Source organism: Marmota marmota, unplaced genomic scaffold (genome assembly GCF_001458135.2).
Source record: "Marmota marmota marmota unplaced genomic scaffold, marMar, whole genome shotgun sequence".
NCBI classification, from domain to species: Eukaryota; Metazoa; Chordata; class Mammalia; order Rodentia; family Sciuridae; genus Marmota; species Marmota marmota.
The window spans coordinates 208863-230907 of NW_026005674.1; the positions used below are offsets into that span (position 1 = coordinate 208863).

Genomic DNA, 22045 nt, shown 5'->3' on the forward strand with positions numbered 1-22045 from the left:
ATTGGTTGACTGATGTATCTAGTTTATGCTAATTAGATAAGCTGTGTGGAATGTATAAATACTGCTCCTGTCCTGCAATAAACGGCTTCCACTCCTGCTGTATCAACGTACACAAGTTGTTCGTCACCCTCCGCTTATTTTGCCCAGCCAACCGGGCTGCGGCACAACACAAAGCTCTGCACAACAATTACTTAAACTTTGGAAAAATTCCTTAAAATAATACAAAAAATTTAAAAAATCAATACTTTTGGAGAAAGAAAGAATAGACAAATCAAGGTCTCCAAGAGGAGATTCTCAAGACATTTATGCCTGGGACACCACGTGTGAGAGTCAGAGGGCACTCAGATTGTTTATTTTGTTGTCAGACCATGAACAAAGCCAAGTCTTGTGTCATTTATTTTTACACTTAATTGTGTGAAGTTCATAACAAGGCATGAAGTTCATAACAAAAATATCTATTAATTCTATTCAAAGATACAATCAAAGCCTTATATCCTGATTCTTAAAATTACATAAGTACAAAAATATCTATTTATTGCAAGATATGTAAAGATAAAAGAGTAAGGTGAATTGGTCAGGGAGAAGATATTAAATTGGAATGATTTTTTTCTTTGATAGAAACAAATTGAGAACATTAAATGGGGTAAGTCAAAGTACTTTGGAAAACTTCTTGAATTTAGGTTTTTGAAATTACCAGATGGAACAAGTGGGTTTATGGTACAGGACATCAGTTAGAAAATCTTGTAATTTACTCATCTATTTAATCAGATTTTGTTTCAAGTAGACATACCTGTTTACGTGCTTTTACATGTAGGTGTTTATAAGTGTTTTTGTTGTTATTGTTGTTGTTGTTTTTTTGTGTGTGTGTACATGTAAATGGTTAAGGTGAATAAATAGCTACTGTATTTGTTTTAATATTTTCCATATACTGGAAATTAAAATTTTCTATGTACTGGAAATTAAACTATTAAATTTCCCTGAGCTCATTTAGTTGGAGTTTCAATACTTAAATCAATATCGTGGTAAATTATCATTTTTGACATATGCAAATACATCTAAAGAACAAATTCTGGGAAGTTGAATTGCTAGTTCAAAGTATATGAATATTTTCATTTTTGATAGTTATTGCTAAATTGCCCCTTAGAAATTGAGTCAATTTATATCCCCACCTGTATTATACCACGCTTAAGCAAATATGGTGCATTGTCAAACAATTTGATCTCTGTTAAAATTGTATATCATTACATTTTACTTTGCATTTCTATTTTTTTCACTTTTTTTTTCTGGTGAGATTTCTTCCATTAAGAAATTATGACTTTGGGAGCTGGGATTGTGGCTCAGATGTAGAGCGCTCACCTTGCACCCATGAGGCACTGGTTTCAATTCTCAGTACAACATAAAAAAATAAAGATATTTGTACACCTACAACTAAAAAATAAATATGTTTTAAAAAAGAAATCGTGATTTCTTATTTTTTTATTTCTTTCATAAGGCTTAGATTGCAGGGAGTTTATTTATTAATTCTTTTGATTAACATAGATAAATTGTACATATTCATGGGATTTAGTGTGATTTTTCAATGCATAGATACTGATCAAATCTAGGCTCACTCTAGCCATTGTCTTCCAATTGCCCAACCTCTTGTAATCACTATTTTATATTCAGGTTGTTTTTATTGATCGACTTTTTTTTTTTTTAGAAGTGAGGAGATTTGAATCTAGGCTATTGCCATGCTCCTACTCAGAAATAATGTGTGCCTATTAAGTCCATTAAAAAGTGTTTTCTAACTTTGCCAATATATCTTTGACATTCTTTAATTAGATATACTAATTGTAATGCCATAGATGAAGCTAGAGTTAAATCTTGTTCCTTTTTAATATATTTTCTCTGAATCTACCTTAATTCTGATGAGCTGCCTTTTAGGTTTAACTGCACAGTCTGAGTAGCCTTTTTACTTCCATGCATCAGATATCACATTAACTCAGAACTTGTCATATACTTCCATATTCCTCAGTTATGCTTCAAATGAATTTACCTCTGGAATGCTGTTCACTACAGTTTGTCCTTTTTTTCCAGGTGATAAACTTCCTTCATTTCACCCAACAAAGTGTATCAAGATGTGTTTGCTAATTGTCACTGTCATCTTTTCTTCCCTAAAACAATGGAGAACTTCACTTTTGTGAATGAGTTTTTTTGTTTTTTTTTTTTGCTGGGACTGACCCAGGTTCAGGGTCTACAGCTTGTAATCTTTATCATTTTCCTCATTATATACATGACAAACATATTTGGAGTTGGGGTCATATTAGTGATCATCATCTCAGAAACAAGACTCCACTCTACTATGTATTTTTTTTCCTGAGAAATCATTCTTGTCTGGATATTTACTATTCTTCAGAGACAATGCCCAAGATAATGTGGAACCTCCTCTCCATGCACAGGGTCATATCCTTCCTAGGCTATATCACGCAGCTACACTTCTTCCACTTTCTTGGTTGCACTGAATCTGTCTTGCTAATCATCATGGGATTTGATGGACTTGTGGCATTCTGCAACCCACTTGGCAACACTGTCATCGTGAACCCCAGCTCTGTGTCCTGTTGGCAGCTGTGATGTTGCTCATTAGCTTCTTCTATGCTCTGGTGCATTCTGTCATGACTGCATGCCTGAACATTCACCACTTTCAGAAACTCAATTACTTCTTCTGTCATATCAAGCCTCCTTGGAACTGGCTTGTTGTGATGCAAGTCTCAATAAGTGGCTCATTTTCATTGTCACTTGCAGCTTAGCCATGGTGGCTTGCTTCCTCACTCTCCTTTCCTATTTTTATATAAGTGGCTTTCTTCTGTTGAAGCACTGGTCCTGCAGTGTATTCCACAAGGCTCTGTCCACTTGTCCCTCCCATTTTTATGGTGGTATTTCTCTTTTATAGAACTGTGGAGCTCACTTATATCCCTCCTCCCTGTGCTGCATGTGTAACACAGGAACAATTTATGGCTATCGTACACACAACAGTCACTCCAGTGTTGAACCCACTGATATATACCTTCAAAAATAAGGAAGTGATGTTTGCTCTGAGCAGAAATTTTAGGAAGGAGCTGAAGCTGTTTGCCTGAGGAAAATCAGTCACAATAATAAACAGAGGAAAACCGTATGCCATTTTTATGACATTTATTTTATTTCCTATAGTAATTCAATATATTTCTTAAAATTTTATTTTCATTTTAGATATTTGTTTAGTTGGAAACCAGGTTATTCATTCATATGCTTTCAACTACTACTCATATAATCATTCATTCATTTGAAATATCTTGAGTAAGTCCTGATCCATATGCATAAGATACCCCAGGGAAAAAGGTCCCCAAGGCCATTAATGGGGACGTGGATCTTATATTTTTGTTGAGGGGGCAGGTATTACATAACTGAATAAGTAAATGTGCCTCTGTCAGAAGGTAGAACATATTATGGAAGGTAAGGGAACAACAAAGGCCTTTCCAAGATGTGACCTTCAGGCAGAACACTGAAAGAAATGAGGTGGAGGGTCACACAGATATGTGAGGTTGTGTCATTTTATGAGGAGACACAAGCAAGTGAAATAGCATTGAGACAGAGTGTGTTTCTTGCTTGTGAGGAAAGCAAGATGGCCAGTGTGCCTGGAGCTTGGTGGGTAATGGGGAGAATGGCCAGAAATTAAGTTAGTCAGCTGGTGGACCCATGACACAGGCATCTTAGTCATTTTAAGGATTTGTGTATTTACTGTGCATGATATTGGATGACTTTGAGACATTTGAGCAAAGAGCTGACTTGATATAACTCCTACATTTAAACAATCACATTAAATTCTATGTGGAGAATAGAGAATCTATTAGAATGCCCTTAATCCTTTGGATAAGTATTAAATGTAATGCAGGCAAGGGTGATGGTTGTGAAGATATGAAAATTAGTTAGATTCTGGATGAATTTGAACACAAAACTTTCAATATCTGCTGAGAGTTTAGATATATTGTGTGAAGACAAAAGGCACCAAAGATCATTATTAATTTTTATTTATCTTTATTAACTGGAAAAATGACCACGATATCAATAAATTAGTGTATGAATATAGCACAAGTATGATTGATATAGGTTTGCATTAGCTTTGTACATCAGGGGAGTAATTTTAATGGAATTATTTCTTCCTATGAATTAATGTTTTTTATGCCTTGAATAATATATTTTTAAAACTTTTATGTTCAAATTAGCATGTAGGTTTTATGTCTTTAAAGGCTTTAAGATATTGCTATCAAATTATTAATCTATTTGTAATAATTTAGATTTTTCTGAGCATGATTATATTCCATTTTTAAGGTAATAAGAATAGTAAAATGTTGTTTTTTGTTTGGGGCAACATATAATTTACTATGAAGAATTAACTCAGAACAGAAACAATTAGCATAAAAGTCAGAATATAGAAGGTGGAATATGTTATAGAAGGTAATTGGAGATGAAATCTACAGTGAATACAAATTTTCTAAAGTATAAGTAATATCCTACTGGACAGTGGATACTATAGCACAAGTATACTGTGCCACATTGTACGTGATGTGAAAATAATCACTGATGTTTGGAAGAATTAAAATTTTCAAATATATTCTTTTGATATTTGGATATTTCTTAGACAAACTTGTTGCATCATCTTTACATACACAGACAACCCATCCATAAACAATTAAATATTTTACAGTTCTGTCTTTCTATGTCTTTCTCTTTGTCTCATTAACCATATTCATTTTTACAAAAGTCGTAGTCTAAATTTCTGTTAATAACCTGAGGTGGAAGTTTCTAGTTAATTTTTGAAGTGGAGGGACTTAGTAAAGACATAGAAATGTGATTTCTAGTAATCTGTTTACTAAGTATGTCTGTGTGTATCTGAATTAGAATGACAAGAAAATTTTTATGTATAACAAAATATCCACTTCTACCTAACTCTGGTTTCTTTGCACATCAATGAAAGGTCTGATAGAAAAACATAAACATATATTTTGAGTGATTTTAAACAAATTATTGCTAATTTTTTTCACATTTTAATGACATATAATGCATTTATATATTTTTATAATACATAACATATTATACTACATAATACATTACATATAGATATATAAATTATGTTTTCATTTGAAATTTACACTTTGAAAATGTAGTCATCAGATTGCACCAAGATGGTACAATAGTAGTTTCCCGATATGTATCTCCCCTCACCAATATTAATTTGGAGTCATTCATGGATAAAAGTGACTTTGTGGGATCTTTGGGATCAAGATGGTTTTGAAGCCCCAGTAGAGATAAAGACAAAAAATAAAAGGGTTATTTTGAGAAGTCAGGCCTATGCCTAAATGTCCATAGGATTACTGACCATAGGTCTTACTAAAGATCTGGAGAAAGCGCCACCACATGGCCTTATTTATCCTTGGATTTGTCACTAGCATCATCTGCCAAGGAACCCAGCAAAAAATCGTGAAAGACTATGATCCAGAAAACTGTCCCACTGACATTGGTACTGGCTGTGGACCTAGGAGCTTCCCATCATGACCTGGCTCCAGCATCTCTCAGCTGCCAGGAATTGGATGAGATACACATACATCCATGCTCCAATACAGGTCTTATGACCTTAATTTGACTATAGATCCTAAAAATACTCTGGAAATTGGCTGTAGCCACTTTCAACTACATACCTGGAACATTCCTTCTTGCTTAGGACCCACCAGGAAACACTTATTCATACTCCTAAGGAAGGCTCTAGACCTTTGTCTTACTGCAGGTTTAGAAATAATTTTGTAGCTTGGATCTAGTACCCTGACACTCAACACATGCTGAGCAGCATTTGTACTGCTTCTCAGCAAGATGGACAAGACAGAAATCACAGAAACTCAATATTGGACAGTCAGAGACTAAGAGATCCAGAAAATTGAGTATTTTTAATAGAGAAAAATAAAGAGTACATTGGAGTCATGTCAGTAGTGACAATGGCAGTAGGTCACTGTAGAGGAGAGGAGTAGTACAGATAGAGAAGCATAGCAGACAAATTTGGTGTAGGAAAATTTGTAGATGAGAAAAACAGTATGAACTCAGTCAAATCAAAGGCTATGCAGTGAGCTGGTGTTTGAAAACTACTTCATGTTTCTCAACTGGTCAGCAGACAGCCAAGGCAGTGAGCCATCTTCAGGAAGTCACATTGGAGCTTTTTGATACAGAAACCCAGGAGATCATGGCCAATGTTGCCACATTAACTCAACCAGTGTAGAATGTATGTACCTGGCAGCATGTAATTGAAACATGTGGGAGGCCTTTCCTTGCACATGATTTGAGTTACCTCCCTGGCTGGTTGAGAGGTGCTTAGACACAGCTGTGTCAGAGCTTTCCCCACCCTTCTCCAGGTCCAAGGGCTTGATCGTGCAGAGGCATGTCTGGCCACTGACCTGAAGAGCCAATTTTTGCCCCTGACCTTGGGATGCTGCCCCCCTTAACCTTCATTGGATGGGATTTTCCCTTGAATTTTTTGTTCCCCAATAAAAGCCCACTTTCTGTCATATTTTCTCTCTCTGGCTAGTCTCTTCTGTAAACCTCGCCACTGCGTTAGGTGGCTGGAGGTGGAAGCTAGGAGAAGCCACCTTGGAGCTGGTATTAAAGGTAATGAGAGTCTTGTCTCTTTAATTTAAAACTCCCTAGCAATTACTTATGAACCGAACCTTCTTCCATGAAGCCAGCCCTGATTGTGTGGCAGAGAAACAGGCACTGAGATGATTGTACCCACAGGGAATTCACATTGGAGACATGGAGGAGAATTCAACTTGCCTTCCCTTTTAGTCTGGGAGCTCACACTACCAGCTGATAAAGGTTAAACTGAACAGGTGAGTGTGGTTACACTTGGGAGTTGAGCCTGGAAAGGCCATAATTAGGGCAGAGGATGAAAAAACTGTGCAGGGTTTGTTACCCCACCCTGTGAGAAGAATTCTTGGGTGGACCCTGAGATTCACATTTCCACCAGAGAATGGCCTCTGCCCAGTCATAGGGTTGGGTGGATCTAAATTTCTTTTGAGTAGATACCACCTGACAAAGTTCCTAAGTTTTGATTAGAGTTAAACCTCTCTGGAACTTATCATTTAGAACTCTGAACCAACCTCAAGCTGATAGACTATCTGGGCATAATTCCAATTGACAAGTACTTCCCATCTGTCCTACTTTACACTAATGAGAAGGTAAGCCAAGACCATTCAGCCAGTTTCTGTTCAGGCCACTCCAGCATGCAGGTTGGTGAGCAACAGAAAAGGAGAAAGAGTTTGAAAATCCCCAGTCCTTTGTCTTTCTAAGGGATACATAGCCCAGAAAGAAATGGAAAGCAGAACAGTCTGGCACAGTCAGTGAACATCCATCCTGGTCAACAGTTTTGACAACTAACAATAGTTTTGTTGTTAATTGCTGAACTCACCATTCCTGTTTCTGTGGTCATTAGTGTATTTGATTTCATAGTAGGCACCTGGTATTTATTTGAATGTTGTATATCGTTTTTTCCCTTCTTTTTACTGTTGTTGCTTCTATTTATTTCCCCCCCTTTCTGTGTGATGCTGGGAATCTACTGTTAACACTGAGTTCATGGAGTAGAAACTTGGCTGCTGAGCTACACTCATAATCAGATACATCCACACCCCAGCCAAGAGACAGCACACCTTGATCTACACAAAACCAGCCCCACTCAAATTTTATCAAGATTTCAACATGTACAATAGGGGAGAGAAAACTCCAAACTGATGACCAGTTCTCAAGTAGGAATGGCTAGGGGGCCCTCATGTCCCACTAATGGACACCCATACTCCTAGTGCAAACAGAAGGAAATAACCTGAAGTCTGAGGACACCACACTGATGAAGGGCACCCAGTCTAGATTGTTCCTATACCCTTTTGGAGTATACAGAGTTGTGCAGTCTAGAACAATTGCAGACTGTGCATCTCATATACCCTGCTGTATAGAACACAATTGTCTGATCTATAGGAAGGCCCCCACACTGTGAGACATACAAAAAAAAAGTCCTCAAGCTCTGACACAATACATACTGTATCAAGTTAAACTAGTCATAAACTAGAGTAAATTTGGAGCCCCTCTAAATGAAGAGAAATGTGTTCCTGTTGAGAGGGAAAGCAAGAATCAGGTGCTAAGTCAGCAGTTCTCAAACATTTTGATTTCAGAATCTCTGTATGCTCTTAGGAATTAAATAGGTTCCCCAAGGTAATTTTGTTTATGTGCACTACAGTTATCAATATTTATCACAGCATAAGTTATACCATTTTAAAATAATCTACCTAGCCAATTAATAACTTATTGGCTGTTAACAGAAAAGTATTATTTCAGAGAAATAACTATTTTCCAAAATAAAACAGTAAAGTGAGAAGGCTGCAACTTCTTTACACTCCACACTTTGTCTTTTCTTGTCTGTTTTGTTAAAAGACCTATGGATTTTTGTATCTATTTCTTCAATTAACCTGTAATTTTGATTGAAATAAATAAAAAAAGGTTAGCTTCACACTGGTATGTAAGAGGAACTACTTTTAGTAATGTTTTTGGATAATTGTGGGTATTTATCTTTGATACTACACCAAAATTACATGTTAGCTTCTTAAAGGTTATTTGCAACTGTTGATGAACTTTTGATATTCTGTTGAATTAAAATCCATAGATGTGTCTACACATCTGTCAGCCAAATACACAAGTCTAAATAATCATAGTTTCTATATTATTATATCTATATTATATTATATTATATTTTTCCATAATCACAACAAAATTTCTGAGTTTACTACCAAAAATTTATACTTTACATGGTGTTTCAACCAAGTGCTTACTAAAGGTGAAAACACTCACACAAAGATATGTCACAGTTTCAGAAAGTGGCTGGAAAAGAAGACAACTTGAAAACTTCAAAAGGCAAGAAAAATATCTTTTGGAGCTAGAAAACAAGGATAATATTAAAATGAAAGCTTTGACAGCAAATGGGTTTATTGGGTATTGATGAATTGACATAGTTCTCAGAAATATATCACTTTCTGCACAAATAATCATAATAATACAAATAATGATTTTAGTTTGAGGCTTTGTATTACTTCATATGTAATACATATTTAAATAGACTCCATATGTAAGGTTGCTTCTTCTAGGAGTCTATGATAAACTTAGCAGAGTTTATAAACACCAATCCCTACATTATAAGTTAACCAAATTCATCTCATGTTTATTCTTCCCTGTTTGCTTGTAAACTTCCCAAACCTTTCTCATTTCTATGTCTGTAAAACTCAGTTTATAATTTATCACATTCAGTTTTCAGTTTTCTAAGTTACATTTATTTTTGTGGGGATGGGGATACAATTCAGTTCATAGAGTGCTTGCCTCGCATGCACAAGGCCCTGGGTTCAATCTCCAGCACTGCAAGTAAAATAAATAAATAAATAAATAAATAAATAAATAAATAAATAAATAGATAGATAGATAGATAGATAGATAAATACAAAATAAATATTAAGTTTTTTTTTTCATTCACTAGATGTTTGATTTCTCAAGGAGAGGGGCTGTTTTCACTGACAAAAGGCTCTGAGCAAGATCTTTATTTTTTATTATCATCATCATCGTCATTATAGTGATTTCACAAGAAAAAACAGAAGGGAAGCATGTGATATTTATGGGAAGAGGAATATGCAGAGAATAAATCCTTTGGGAGAAAATCCCAAGACGTTAATGCCCAAGATGCCAGCAGGGAGGTTTAAGAGGATTCAGCTTATTTTTCTTCTATTCATTATAAGATGAGATTTATTGAGATCCAATATTACACATAGATACAGCTGTTAGCAAGAAAAATGAATATAAGAGGCTTTGAGTATCTAGAATTCTGTCTGATCATTTTATGCAAGGAATCATCTTATCTCTGAGTTTTGGATATCTCCTCTGAACAGAAAGCTTTATTCATTCTAAGATACATACAGAGGGAAGTGCAGGCCAAAATGGCATAGACTAAAAAGAAAGAATGATGTTAGGTAAAAATTTTCTTACAGAAGGAAGTTGAGGTCCCAGGAATGGGTGAGTGAGAGTAACTGGGGAGCCTCTTTGAATTTAAGTGGTCTAAAATAACAGAGTGGAATGATAGGTGAACTCATATATTACAAAGACAGGAGATAAAGAGAAGAAGGAACCAAGGGAGAGAGAAAATAATTAGGTGAGTAATCTTTAAGTACATGTCAAGACCAATACTCATCAAAGTAGCAGATTGTATTACAAGTGTTAATAATAAGCCAGATTGCAGTTAATGTTAAATCATTACATAACTTTGTAGTATTATTTTTAATGGAGGAGGGATTGTGTTATTATCCTGGAAAAAGATTTGTAAACTGAAGTGTAATGTATTTGCTTATGTAGTTTCACATGCATACATTCCAGATCCCTGATTACATGCATCAGTTATAATGTATTTTCCCTATGTATATTTTTTCTGAAATTAATCCTCTTACTTCCTCTAAAACCATTTCATTGAGTAGAAGGAAGATTTAGTGGGAGGATGAGCTATGAGCAAAGGGAGAAATTGTGGAATGAAATTGACCAGATAAATTCCACCTTTCTGTATATCTGTAAAGCACCAACTAAAAAAACATAAACAAATAGAAGGAAGATCAGTAGAATAGAAGAATGGTAATAGGAAAAAGGAGGAAGGGAAGGAAAAATTATGTACTGAAGACTGAAATGGAGCAAGTTATATTCCGGTATGATTATGTCAGAATGAACCCCATTATTATGTGTAACTACAATGCACTGATAAAAGAAATATTGAAAAACCCTAATTCCATTTATAACATTCTCCTATATCCATGTCCATGGAATGTATCTTCTTGCCTTTTGTGTTGATTCACCATCATATAATTAAATTTTAAATACTATTTCCAGTGCTAATGAATGATTAATAACCTTTCATGGGGCTGGGGTTGTGGCTCAGAGGTAGAGTGCTTGCCTAAAATGCATGAGGCACTGGGTTCAATCCTCAGCACCACATAAACATAAAATAAAAGATATTGTGTCCACCTATAAGTAAAATAAATATTTTTAAAAACTAATCTTTCAAGTCATCAAGAGGAGGATATATAAAAAATGAATTGTGAAACGCTGACCCTATATGGCTAAAAACAATGTACATAGTTCACTTTCACATAGTCATGTGCTCTGGTAAAGTGGGGAAACCTTGTTTTGAGTTATGCATCACATTCAAGGCAATGTTATGTGTAGACTACAGATTGGAATGCTTAAAAAAATGCTAACCTGACCTAATAACATTGACAAACATCAAAAGCATAATAAAACATTAGTTAATTCAGTAAATATATAGAAAGCTCCTGGAATGTGCTGGACACTGTTTTACATGCAAGGACACATGGCTAGGTGCCAAGGGTAGCACAGGGTAAGCCTGGCCCCTGAATTCATAGTGTTTCCAAGATTTCTTTGCAGTTGAATTTAATAAATTTGGACCTGGGCCAAATGAACATATATGTGTTTCCCAATAATGCTTGTTGAGAGTAGTTTAAAACTTTCCAGATGAGGACATGAAACAGGTTGGTCAAGGAATGTAAGGATGTATTCAAGGGAGTGACTATAAAGATAACTCATGGAACCAACCCAGATGCCCTTCAACAGATAAATGGATTAAAAAAATGTAGCATTTATACACAATGGGATATTACTCAGCATTAAAAAATAATAAAATTATGGCATTTGCAGGGAAATGGATGGCACTAGAGCAAATTATGCTAAGCGAAGTTAGCCAATCCCTAAAAAAACAAATGCCAAATGTCTTCTCTGATATAAGGGAGGTGACCCAAAACAGTGTAGGAAAGAAGAGCATAAGAAGAAGATTACCACGAAACAAGGAAAAGAGGAGGGAGAAAAAGGGAGGGAGAAGGGGAATTGCACGGAAGATGGAAGGAGACCCTCATTGGTTCACAAAATACACATAGGATGATGTGAGGGAGAAGGGAAGAAAAAAAGAGAGAGAGAGAGAAGTGTCACAGTAGAATGGGTAGAGAATAGTGATGGGAGGGGAGGAGGGGGTGACAGGGAGGGCAGCAGAATACAACTGACACTAGGATTGCTGTATGTATACATATGGATGTATAACCAATGTGATCCTGCAATCTGTACACGTGGAAAAATGAGAATTCATACCGTATTTGAATCAAATGTATGATATGTCAAGATCATTGTATTGTCTTGAGAAACTAATAAGAAAAAAATAAAATAAATAAAAAAATTTTAAAAAGATGACTCATGGAATTTAAGGTAAGGAGGAAAGTGACTGCACAAGGGAAGAAAAGATTACTGGATTTTAGGGGCTGAAGACTATAGAACTTAAAATATTAGAAAGAGTGATGAAATCTGTCAGTGGCAGTTAGAGTTAGGATGCTTGGCATTGAGATGATGGAGGGTTGGAATTATTAATAATGACAAAATCTAGTGTTACAGTAGGAGAAAGTGGCTAAGGTAGGATGCAATGATTACCAGACAAATGAATCTTATGGAAGAGGGTAGGGGAAGTAAAAGATGTTCAAGAAAAGGGGCAAGCATAGTGCCTGTTGGAAAATACTGTGGCACATTTGTGGAACTGAAAACTACCCAGGATGATCAGATCCGAGGAATAGTAAAGGTCAACTGCAGAACTAAGCCACAGATAGATCCTGGAGGGTTTGTAAGCATATTCAATTAGAAGATATTAAGTGATTTTTACTTTTTTTAATGTCTAAAATGCAAAACAGCAATATAAAAATATAGAATGAAAGTAAAAAACGGAAATAAAGTAGCTTACTTAAGTTTAATTTTAAAGTTCAATTATTGAAAACTTGACCCAAATTGCCTTAAAGGTAAGCAGCTGTCATAAGATGCTTCTTCCAGGAAAATTCTTTTTTTTTTTTTTCCAAATTCTTTTTTTTTTATTGGTTGTTCAAAACATTACAAAGCTCATGACATATCATCTTTCATACATTTGATTCAAGTAGGTTATGAACTCCCATTTTTGCCCCAAATACAAGTTGCAGAATCTTTTTTTAAAAATTGTAAATGAAAATAAACTATATAAATAGAGGTAAAATAAATAAATAAATAAATAAATAAATAAAAAGTATTCTCAGTAGATATATGCAAGTTTTTACTAGTTATTGTTCTGTGTAATTTTATTAAAAGTAAAATTGAAAAAAAAAATGAAGCTAAGAATTTTCTTGTATGTCATAAATTTCATGAGCACTGGTCTTTCCTAAAGTGCACTCATTATTAATTTTACTTTTGGGCATTCACATCATCCTATCTGTAGCATAGTATCCTTTCTCTAGATTAAAAAACTAATTTCAAAAGCTATTCAAGGATTACTATAGGGAAAAAATTAACAATATATAATTATTCATCCTAGAAGCTCAAGTGGTTGAAAAAAATGTAAGTTTTAAAATATTGAAGATCTTTTGAATGGCAAGACTTAATTAAAGTCTTCAGAGTTTATTTTACAATTTATACTTTAAGATGATACAATATGGTGTATTATCAATGAAGTCCAGTTTTCATTTCCAGAATAAATATTGTAAAACTTAAAAAAAAAAGAAGATATTAAGTGTTCCAGATAGAGATGTTACGTTATAATATTTGGACTGTTTCCAACTTTTGAATATTATGAATAAAGATTCTATAAACACAGATTTTTGTGAGAATACGTGATTTCATTTTTCTTTCTGGGAAAAATGCCCAGATGTACATCTATTGGTTTACATAATAGATTCATATTTAATTTAGTAAGAAACTGACACACTTTTCAACATGGCTGAAACATGTTACATCTTGGCTAATGTTAAATTTGTGATCTACTTTCTCTGTATCCTTACTAGCATTTGGTGTTGTCACTATTTTTTTTATTCTAGTCTTTCTGACAGATGTGTGGTGATATCTTTCCATTATTTTAATTTGCACTGTGCTAATAAAAAATGATGTTGAACTTCTTTACATGTGATATTTTGCTATCTGCATATCATTTTCTGTTCATATCTATTTTTGTGTTTTACTGATTGTTTATTGGCCTTTTATGTTTTTATAGTGTTGAATTGTGAGAATTCTATTAAACATGTGGTTTGTGAATATTTTCTCCCAGGCTGTAACATATCTCTTTCCAATCTTTTAGTGGAGTGTTTTGCAGAGCAATATTATTTTTTGGGGGGGGTGGTGAAGTCATTGTTTAAAATTTCCTCTTTATGGGTCATGCTTTTAGCTTAAAGTTTAATAATTCTTCACCAAGCTCTAGATCCTGAATATTTTCTTTTGTCTTATTTAAGAAATGTGTGTTTTTTACATTTAAATATAATTCCAAGATTAACTTTTATTCATTTTATTTATGAAGTAAAATTTGAGTTTAATTTTTATTTTTTTTATTGATATCTAATTGCCTTGGCACCATTTGTTCAAAAGACAAATGTTGAATTATTTTGTAGTTGTTTCAAAAATTGAGTGTATTTGTATGTACCTATTATGGGTACTTTGTTGTGCTCCACTGATCATCCCTTTCTCTATACTATACAATCTTGATAACTGTAGCTAAATAATAAGCTTTGATAATGAGTAAAAATATTTCTTTTAATTTATTCTTCTTCAAAATTATTTTAGTTCTTTTCTCTTTACACATGAATTTTAGCATAATCTTATCTAGCTTTACAAAAATATTTCTGGAGTTTTGATAGAAATTATATTAAACCTGGATCCCAATTTAGAAAGAATTGACATCTTCAATCCATGTTGAGTCTTTCAATCCATGAACACAGCATTTTCTTTTATGACATAAATCTTTGATTTCTTTCATTCATGCTTTGAAGTTTTAGTGTGCAACTTCTGTACCTGTGTCATTAGATTTACACCAATATTTTAATTTTTTGAATGATTTTAAATTAAGTTGTGTTTTAAATGTCAATTTATTCATTCATATAAAATGAGATTGAGTTTTGTGTATTCGTCTCATATCCAGTTATGTTACTGAACACACTTATTAGTTATAGGAATTTCAATGTAAATTCCTTGGGGTTTTCTATATAGAGAAATATATAGTTTGAAAATAAGTGCCTTTTTATTCCTTCATTATATATATATATACACACACACACTTTCTTGCCTTGCTACATTGGCTAAAACTTTGCGATCTATGTTAAAAATGAATGGTGAGAGAACGTATTCTTTCCTCATTCCTAATGTTAGGGGAAGGCATTTATTTGGAGGATTTTTAATAGATGATTTTTGCCAAGTTCACATAATTTTCTTCTATTTCTAGTTTGCTGAGAGGTTATTTTTTTAAATTTTTGTATCATGAGTGGGTATTGAAATTTTTCAAAAGATTTTCTGTCTCAACTGATATAATTTTAACTCTCTTCTAATATAATGGTTTTCACTGATTGACTTTCAATTGTTGAACCAGCCCTGTATACTGAAATAAATTACAGTTGGCCTGTATGTGTGTGTGTGTGTGTGTGTGTGTGTTTCTTTTTACACTTTTGAGACAGGGTTTTGCTTTGCTGCACACGTTGATCTGAAAACTGCTGGGCCCAACCAATTCTTCTACTTCAATCTCTTAAATGCTGGATTAGAGGTATGTGTCAATGTGCCCAGCTATAAGTTCATTTTATACATTGCATTGTTTACTAATATTTCACTGATTTTTTTTCTATTATATTCATTAGAGCCATTTTTTCAATAAGACTCTCTGACTGACCCAGCACTGTTTATGAAAAAGAACATCTTTTGGTCACTTCAGTGTTTTTGTAACAAATTATATGAATATTTGTGTGTGTGTGTGTGTATGTGTGTATGTATATGTGTGTCTTTGCTTTTGAACTTCCTATTATATTGTCATTTGTTTATTTGTCAATCGTTGCACAAGGCCCACTATGTCCTACTTACTATAACTCTATTTTAGATGTTGATCTTGATATCAGATGGTGTGAGTCCCCAGCTTTATTTTGTTACTACAAGGTTGTTCTATCCTTTGCATTTCCATGTAACTTTTAGAATTTACTTGCCAATTTTGTTTTTTTAAAAATGTTCCAGGGGCTAGTATTATGGCTCAGTGATGGAGCGCTTGCCTAGCATGTGTGAGGCACTTGGTTTGATGGTCAGCATTGCATATAAATAAATGAATAAAATAGAGGCCCATCAACATTTAAATTTTTTTAAATGTTCTGGAATTTTTATGGAAATTACATTGACTGTCTAAATTAGTTTTAGAAGAGTTTTAGTTGTCATTATTTTGTGTCTTTCAATCTGTTCATGAATATATAAAATTATTCCTTTCTTTTATATAATCCTTATTTTTTTAATACTCTTTACTTTTTCAGAGTGATGTTTTATGGTTTTCTGAATAATGGTCTTATAGAGATTTCTGTAGATTAATTCCTATGCATATGTTGTTTTTAATACTATTAGAATATCATTTAAATTTTATTTTTATTTTGTTGCTAGCATATAAAACATTACTGATTAGTGCTTAATATGTTCATATTATAGCAAAATACCAATTATATGGGAATATCATGTGTAAAAATGATAGTTTTCTTTCTTCTTTTATAATTTTAAAGTCTTTTATTATTATTTTTTCTAATAACTCTAATTCTAATGCTATACATGAGATTACGGTCAGGTCCTATATATATAAAAAGTTCCCTTTATCCATACCTGATCTATTCATAATATGATGTTTTTATTATTCTAAAGTCATTTTATGGATGTACTAGGTATGTTGACCTTCCTTAATTGTGTTTTATGTAAACCAGCTTTATATTTTTTTTCCAGTGCTGGTGATGAAACCCAGGATCCCTGGCATACTAGGCAAGTGCTCTACCACTGAGCTACATCCCATCATTTTGCTGATCTTAAACATTACTGATACTGTAGTTCACCCCTAGATTAATCCAAATAGTAAACTTGCTTAACTTAAGCCACACCGTTTAAAATTAAGCATTAGAAAAAAAATAGCTAAGTATTTTTTTTTCATTTGCTTTCCAGAGTGATGGAGAATGTCACTACAGTGGATGAGTTTCTTTTACTCAGCCTGACCAGTGTTCCGGAGCTTCAGCCAGTCTTCTTTGTGATGTTCTTAATTATTTACCTGATCAACTTGGTTGGAAATGGAGCAATATTAATGATTGTGATTTTGGAACCCAAACTTCACTCTCCTATGTATTTCTTTTTGGGAAACCTTTCTTGTCTGGATATTTGTTATTCTTCGGTGACACTGCCCAAGGTGCTTATGAACCTGCTCTCCACTCGCAGGGCCATATCTTTCCTAGGCTGTATCACTCAGCTACACTTCTTCCACTTTCTGGGAAGTACTGAGGCCATCTTACTGGCACTGATGGCCTTTGACCGTTTTGTGGCCATCTGCAACCCACTTCGCTACACTGTCATCATGAACCCGCAGCTGTGTGTCCTGTTGGCAGCTGTGACCTGGTTCTTTAGCTTCTTCAATGCTCTGATGCATTCTGTCATGACTGCACGCCTAGACTTTTGCCATTCTCTGAAACTTAACCACTTCTTCTGTGATGTGAAACCCCTCCTGGAACTGGCCTGTGGTAACACAGAACTCAACCAGTGGATTCTTTCTATTGTCACAGGGAGCGTATCCATGGGAGCTTTCTTCCTCACTCTCCTCTCCTACTTCTACATTATCGGCTTCCTTGTGTTGAAGAACAGGTCCTGCAGGATACTCCATAAGGCTCTGTCCACTTGTGCCTCCCATTTTATGGTGGTGTGTCTCTTTTATGGACCTGTGGGTTTTACATATATTCGTCCTGCTTCAGCCACATCCATGAGTGAGGACCAGACAGTGGCTGTCATATACAGTGCAGTCACCCCAGTGCTGAATCCACTGATATACACCCTTAGGAATAAAGAAGTGATGTTGGCTCTGAAGAAAATATTTGGGAGGAAGCTATTTAAAGATTGTCATTAGCACCTAGGGGACTAATGAGACTTATATCTGTTTTACATTAAGACTTCCATGGCTTTACTATAATAAATGATTGTTTACTTGATTTCTGTTTTTCTCTCAGGAATTTTGAGCATGCATTATATCATGCAGTGTAGTAAGTTCAACAAACATAGGAATGAATGAACCAAATTCCACAACTCATAAAAGTTAAATTTCAATGTGGTGGAAGAATATAGTAAACATACCCATAAGTACACCTTACCAGGGTAATTACGACCAATGGAGACTAAAATAAAGTAGGTTGAAAAGGGAAAAATGACAGTAGGTACCTGATATATAAAAAAGAACTTGTCTGGTTTTGTCTTTGGTTCCTAGTATAGAGCTTCTAAAACCCTAGGAAGTTCCCAAGTGGCAGCAGTGTCTTGGTTATACATGAACCACCTGGATCATACTTGTTTATCCTCATGTCATGATTTGTCATGGGCCCCAGGATATCTTAGGATGGGGGCTGACCATGCTTGAGTGATTATCCGTGTCATTGGAAATTCGGGGCTTTGAATCATGGTGATAGTATCCTGACCTTCAGGAGAGGAGGAGGGAGGCTAGAGATTGAGTTTAGCTATATGGTCAATAATTCAATCAACTATGCCTATGTAAGAAAGCCTAAGTAGATACTTGACACTAAAGTTCAGGCATGCTTCTTGGATGGCAGTATTGTCCATAGTTTTGAACACCAGTGTGCCTGAAGGGTAATGTACCTTAACAAGACAGGAGGTGTGTGTTTGGGACCCTCACAGAGCTTACTTGATGTATCTCCACTTTGTGTATTCTTTTCTGTTATAAAACTGTAATCATAAGTATATCACTTTCTTCAGTCTGTAAGTCACTTGAGCGTGTGCTTAGAGATCTCCAAATTTGTAGCCAGATGTTCATGGGTGAGGATGATCATTTATGATCATGAAACCCACATTTATACCTGGAATGAGAACAGTCTTTTAGAGGAATGTGCTATAATCTGTGAAATTTGGTCTAATTTCAAGTAGTTGTTATCAGAAGTCATTAAAGTCTGTCACTCTTCCTCTCTTACACAGACACCCTGACAACCAGGTAAGAGGGACCTCCCCTGTATGTGCACATAGGTGTACTCCCCCATATCCATAAACAATTTTAATTCTTCTACACTTTTCAACCATATGTGATTCTGGTAATATGATGATGCTGGCCCACTGGCATGAGCTGCTTATTGGTGGAGAGAAACACTGTATTTCCTTAGAGATGCGATTAGCAGAAAATTTGTCCGACAAAAAATGGATGAAATTATTGAAGCAAGCAGCAAAGTTGGAATGACAATCAGGGAATTTTGACCTACATGGTTTATGCTAATGACAAACTGATTATGGGAAAAATTCTATGCAAACAAGTATGAATATTGACTGCTTGCTCTGTATCAGGAGTGGATGAGCTGAAAGATGTTATTAACTAATTCAATGGAAAAAAAAATCACAATTCCTTCCTCACTTAGTTTCTAGTCCTGAGCCAGTAATCAGAGTCTGTCAATTGATGGAGATGCAGGGTACTTGTGAAGGAAGACCTGCAGTGCCACAGAAAGAATATATAGTAACAAAATTTTTCCTAGTTTTTGTCCAAAAGAGAGCTTTGTCTGTTTACCTGAATGACTGCACACTTTGGAAAGAGAAATATTCAGGTCTTTTAGAAGCTTTGGTTACAAAGCTTTAACCAAGAAGGCAACAGATAGCACAGATTGTTTTTATGGTCTTCGGTTAGACTGGAGAGTGGGTGTTGCTGCATTAAGATCAGGTGATAAAAAGATCACTTTTCTAAGTCCACCTCACAGTGTGTTCACCATTTCCACAGGACAACACTAGCCATTTCTTGGTTTCTGACCATAGAACTGAGTTGCCTATACTTGGTAGTTGTCATGAGTGATTTGGTGAATGCATTATTTTCAGCACTCATTAGTAAGAAGGATCAGAAGTACTTTGTACTTTTTTGAGATGAACAACAGTCCACATTCACAGTCTTGTCTCAAGGCCATATTAATTCTCATATTAAGTCAGAGAATTAATAATCCAATGGGCTATTGGTCATCTGAAAATTGAGTCAAAAACATTACTGGATTACTAAACATTACTGGACTTATTGAGCTCCAAGGGGTGCAAGCTTTCATAAGAAATATGTACTCCACAGGCAGAGGGATCAACTCTCTTCTAACTGGTGAAGAGTTTCAAAGTGTAGAGTCATCTGGAGAATGCTACACATACTTTTTAATGAAAAAAACAAGTCATCAAATATGGCACCTTCTATAACCTACAGACATTTTTGAGTTCTGGAGGCAGCATAAGTCATATTTAGGAGTACTTTTTTAGCCCATTTATTGGATACTTAGAAGACCATAAACATTGAGTAGAGCCCAGAATCAAAGAGATATTTTCAGGCAGTCCAGATTCTACACAAGTGACCATATTGCATAGAGTGATAAGATCTAGGAGATTCCACAGTACTAGTATTATCTGTATGGATAAAAATTCCATGTCCTATCCCAGGAAAGAAAGCAGGAAGGTTTGATCTTGGTCAGCTGTTGTCCTTCAATTGCCAAGTGCTTCAACTTTAAGTGACAAATGGAGTATCTGTGGGGACAAAGAAAGAAGCTATATGTGGGCCCATTTGCATAAGCTATATCTCAGCAAGGTAATCTAGGTACTACTCCCAAGTATATGACCTACCTGAAAGCAGAGAGAACAAGCTTAGCTTTGGTTTCTTCCTACAAGGTTTGTGTCAGCACCAATTTCTGATGGCTCAGGGAAGGTCTGATGTGTATTATAACACTTCACAGCAAGGAACTCACGTTTCTATGTAGTCGCTGGTGTTATCAATAGATATTATTACTTTGTTCCTGCTACATAGTTGAGAATATAAGAAGGGATGAAAGTACAAGTGGCCCATAACATTATTACTTATTTTCTCTTGGGTGCTTTGTGCCTCTTGTCTTGCAAGTTTAAGTTCAATGAAAGCAGAGGTTCTAAGAATGACAATGTTTCCACCAGCAGATACAACATGATTTTCACTAACCCCAAAACTATAGATGCTATCTAGTCAATTTTTACTATTCATATGGTGTATCAGCAGACAAAGAGTTACCATAATGATAATTGACTTTAATTGTCAGAGGTGATAGAATTACTACTGCATAGTGGGGATCACAGCAGTATACTTGAAATCAGGGGACCCAGTGTTGAATCACTTGAATTTCTGGTGTGAGGTTTAAAGCAAGAATGACAAAAACTAGCATCCATAGAATAATAAGGGAAAAATAAATAGTGGTTCAGGTCCTTTGGATTACAAAAATAATAAAATAAGATGAAAGCCTAGATAAACAGGAGTGCTGGCATGGTTAAGGGAGTTTAAATTAGTGGTATAAGAGGGAAATTATAACTATCATTAATGACCTAAGGTTCATCTGTAGGAGTGAAGGCTGTCTTTCTACCTACATGCTCTTTTCTGTTAGTGATTATTTTCCCCTAGAAAGTGGTGCCTTATCTATATTCTGAAGAATAAGTGAAGTTAAAATTAGGATCTTAATATGTCTCTGAGTGATTCAAGTGGAGAATATGGCAAATTCTATTAATTCTCTCCCTATATTCTTTCAGAAATTATAATTATTAATAACACCATTTTGCTTTTTTTTTTCTTTTACTCTCAATATCCAGTAACTTCATTTTTTTTTAATCAGAGGATATACCATGGAAATCCAGAATCTACACTTCTTTTACATCAAAAGGGATGGACATGCCTGTGAATTTATCCTCCATAAGAGATAAGCTTTAAATAGTGAGTGACAATGTGGGATATAAAAGCTTCATTTCCTGATAGGACAACTTTGGGATATGACTCAAACTGTCACTAGAGGGATTTTGTATAATTTTGCTTTATACTAGACACTGTATTGGTCTATTTTATCTTTGGAATCTTTCTAAGTTTTCTCTGAAAACATTTGCTAATATATAACTTTCTAAATTTGAACAC

The 22045-nt window shown here is 34.8% G+C and overlaps 1 protein-coding gene and 1 pseudogene across 1 annotated transcript; both read left to right on the forward strand.

Moving 5' to 3' along the window:
• Positions 1-2161: 2161 nt before the first annotated feature.
• Positions 2162-3113, forward strand: LOC107160810 (annotated as a pseudogene).
• A 13967-nt stretch (positions 3114-17080) lies between these two features.
• LOC107160831 (olfactory receptor 12D3-like) lies at positions 17081-21391 on the forward strand. The gene is made up of 2 exons (XM_015507435.1): positions 17081-17965; positions 21380-21391. Exons 1-2 carry the CDS (start codon positions 17081-17083, stop codon positions 21389-21391), a joined length of 897 nt encoding a protein of 298 aa, XP_015362921.1.
• The last annotated feature ends 654 nt before the right edge of the window (positions 21392-22045 follow it).

Excerpts from the sequence above, each read along its gene's own strand:
- LOC107160831 (XM_015507435.1), top strand. The coding sequence starts at position 17,081 with ATGGAGAATGTCACTACAGTGGATGAGTTTCTTTTACTCAGCCTGACC.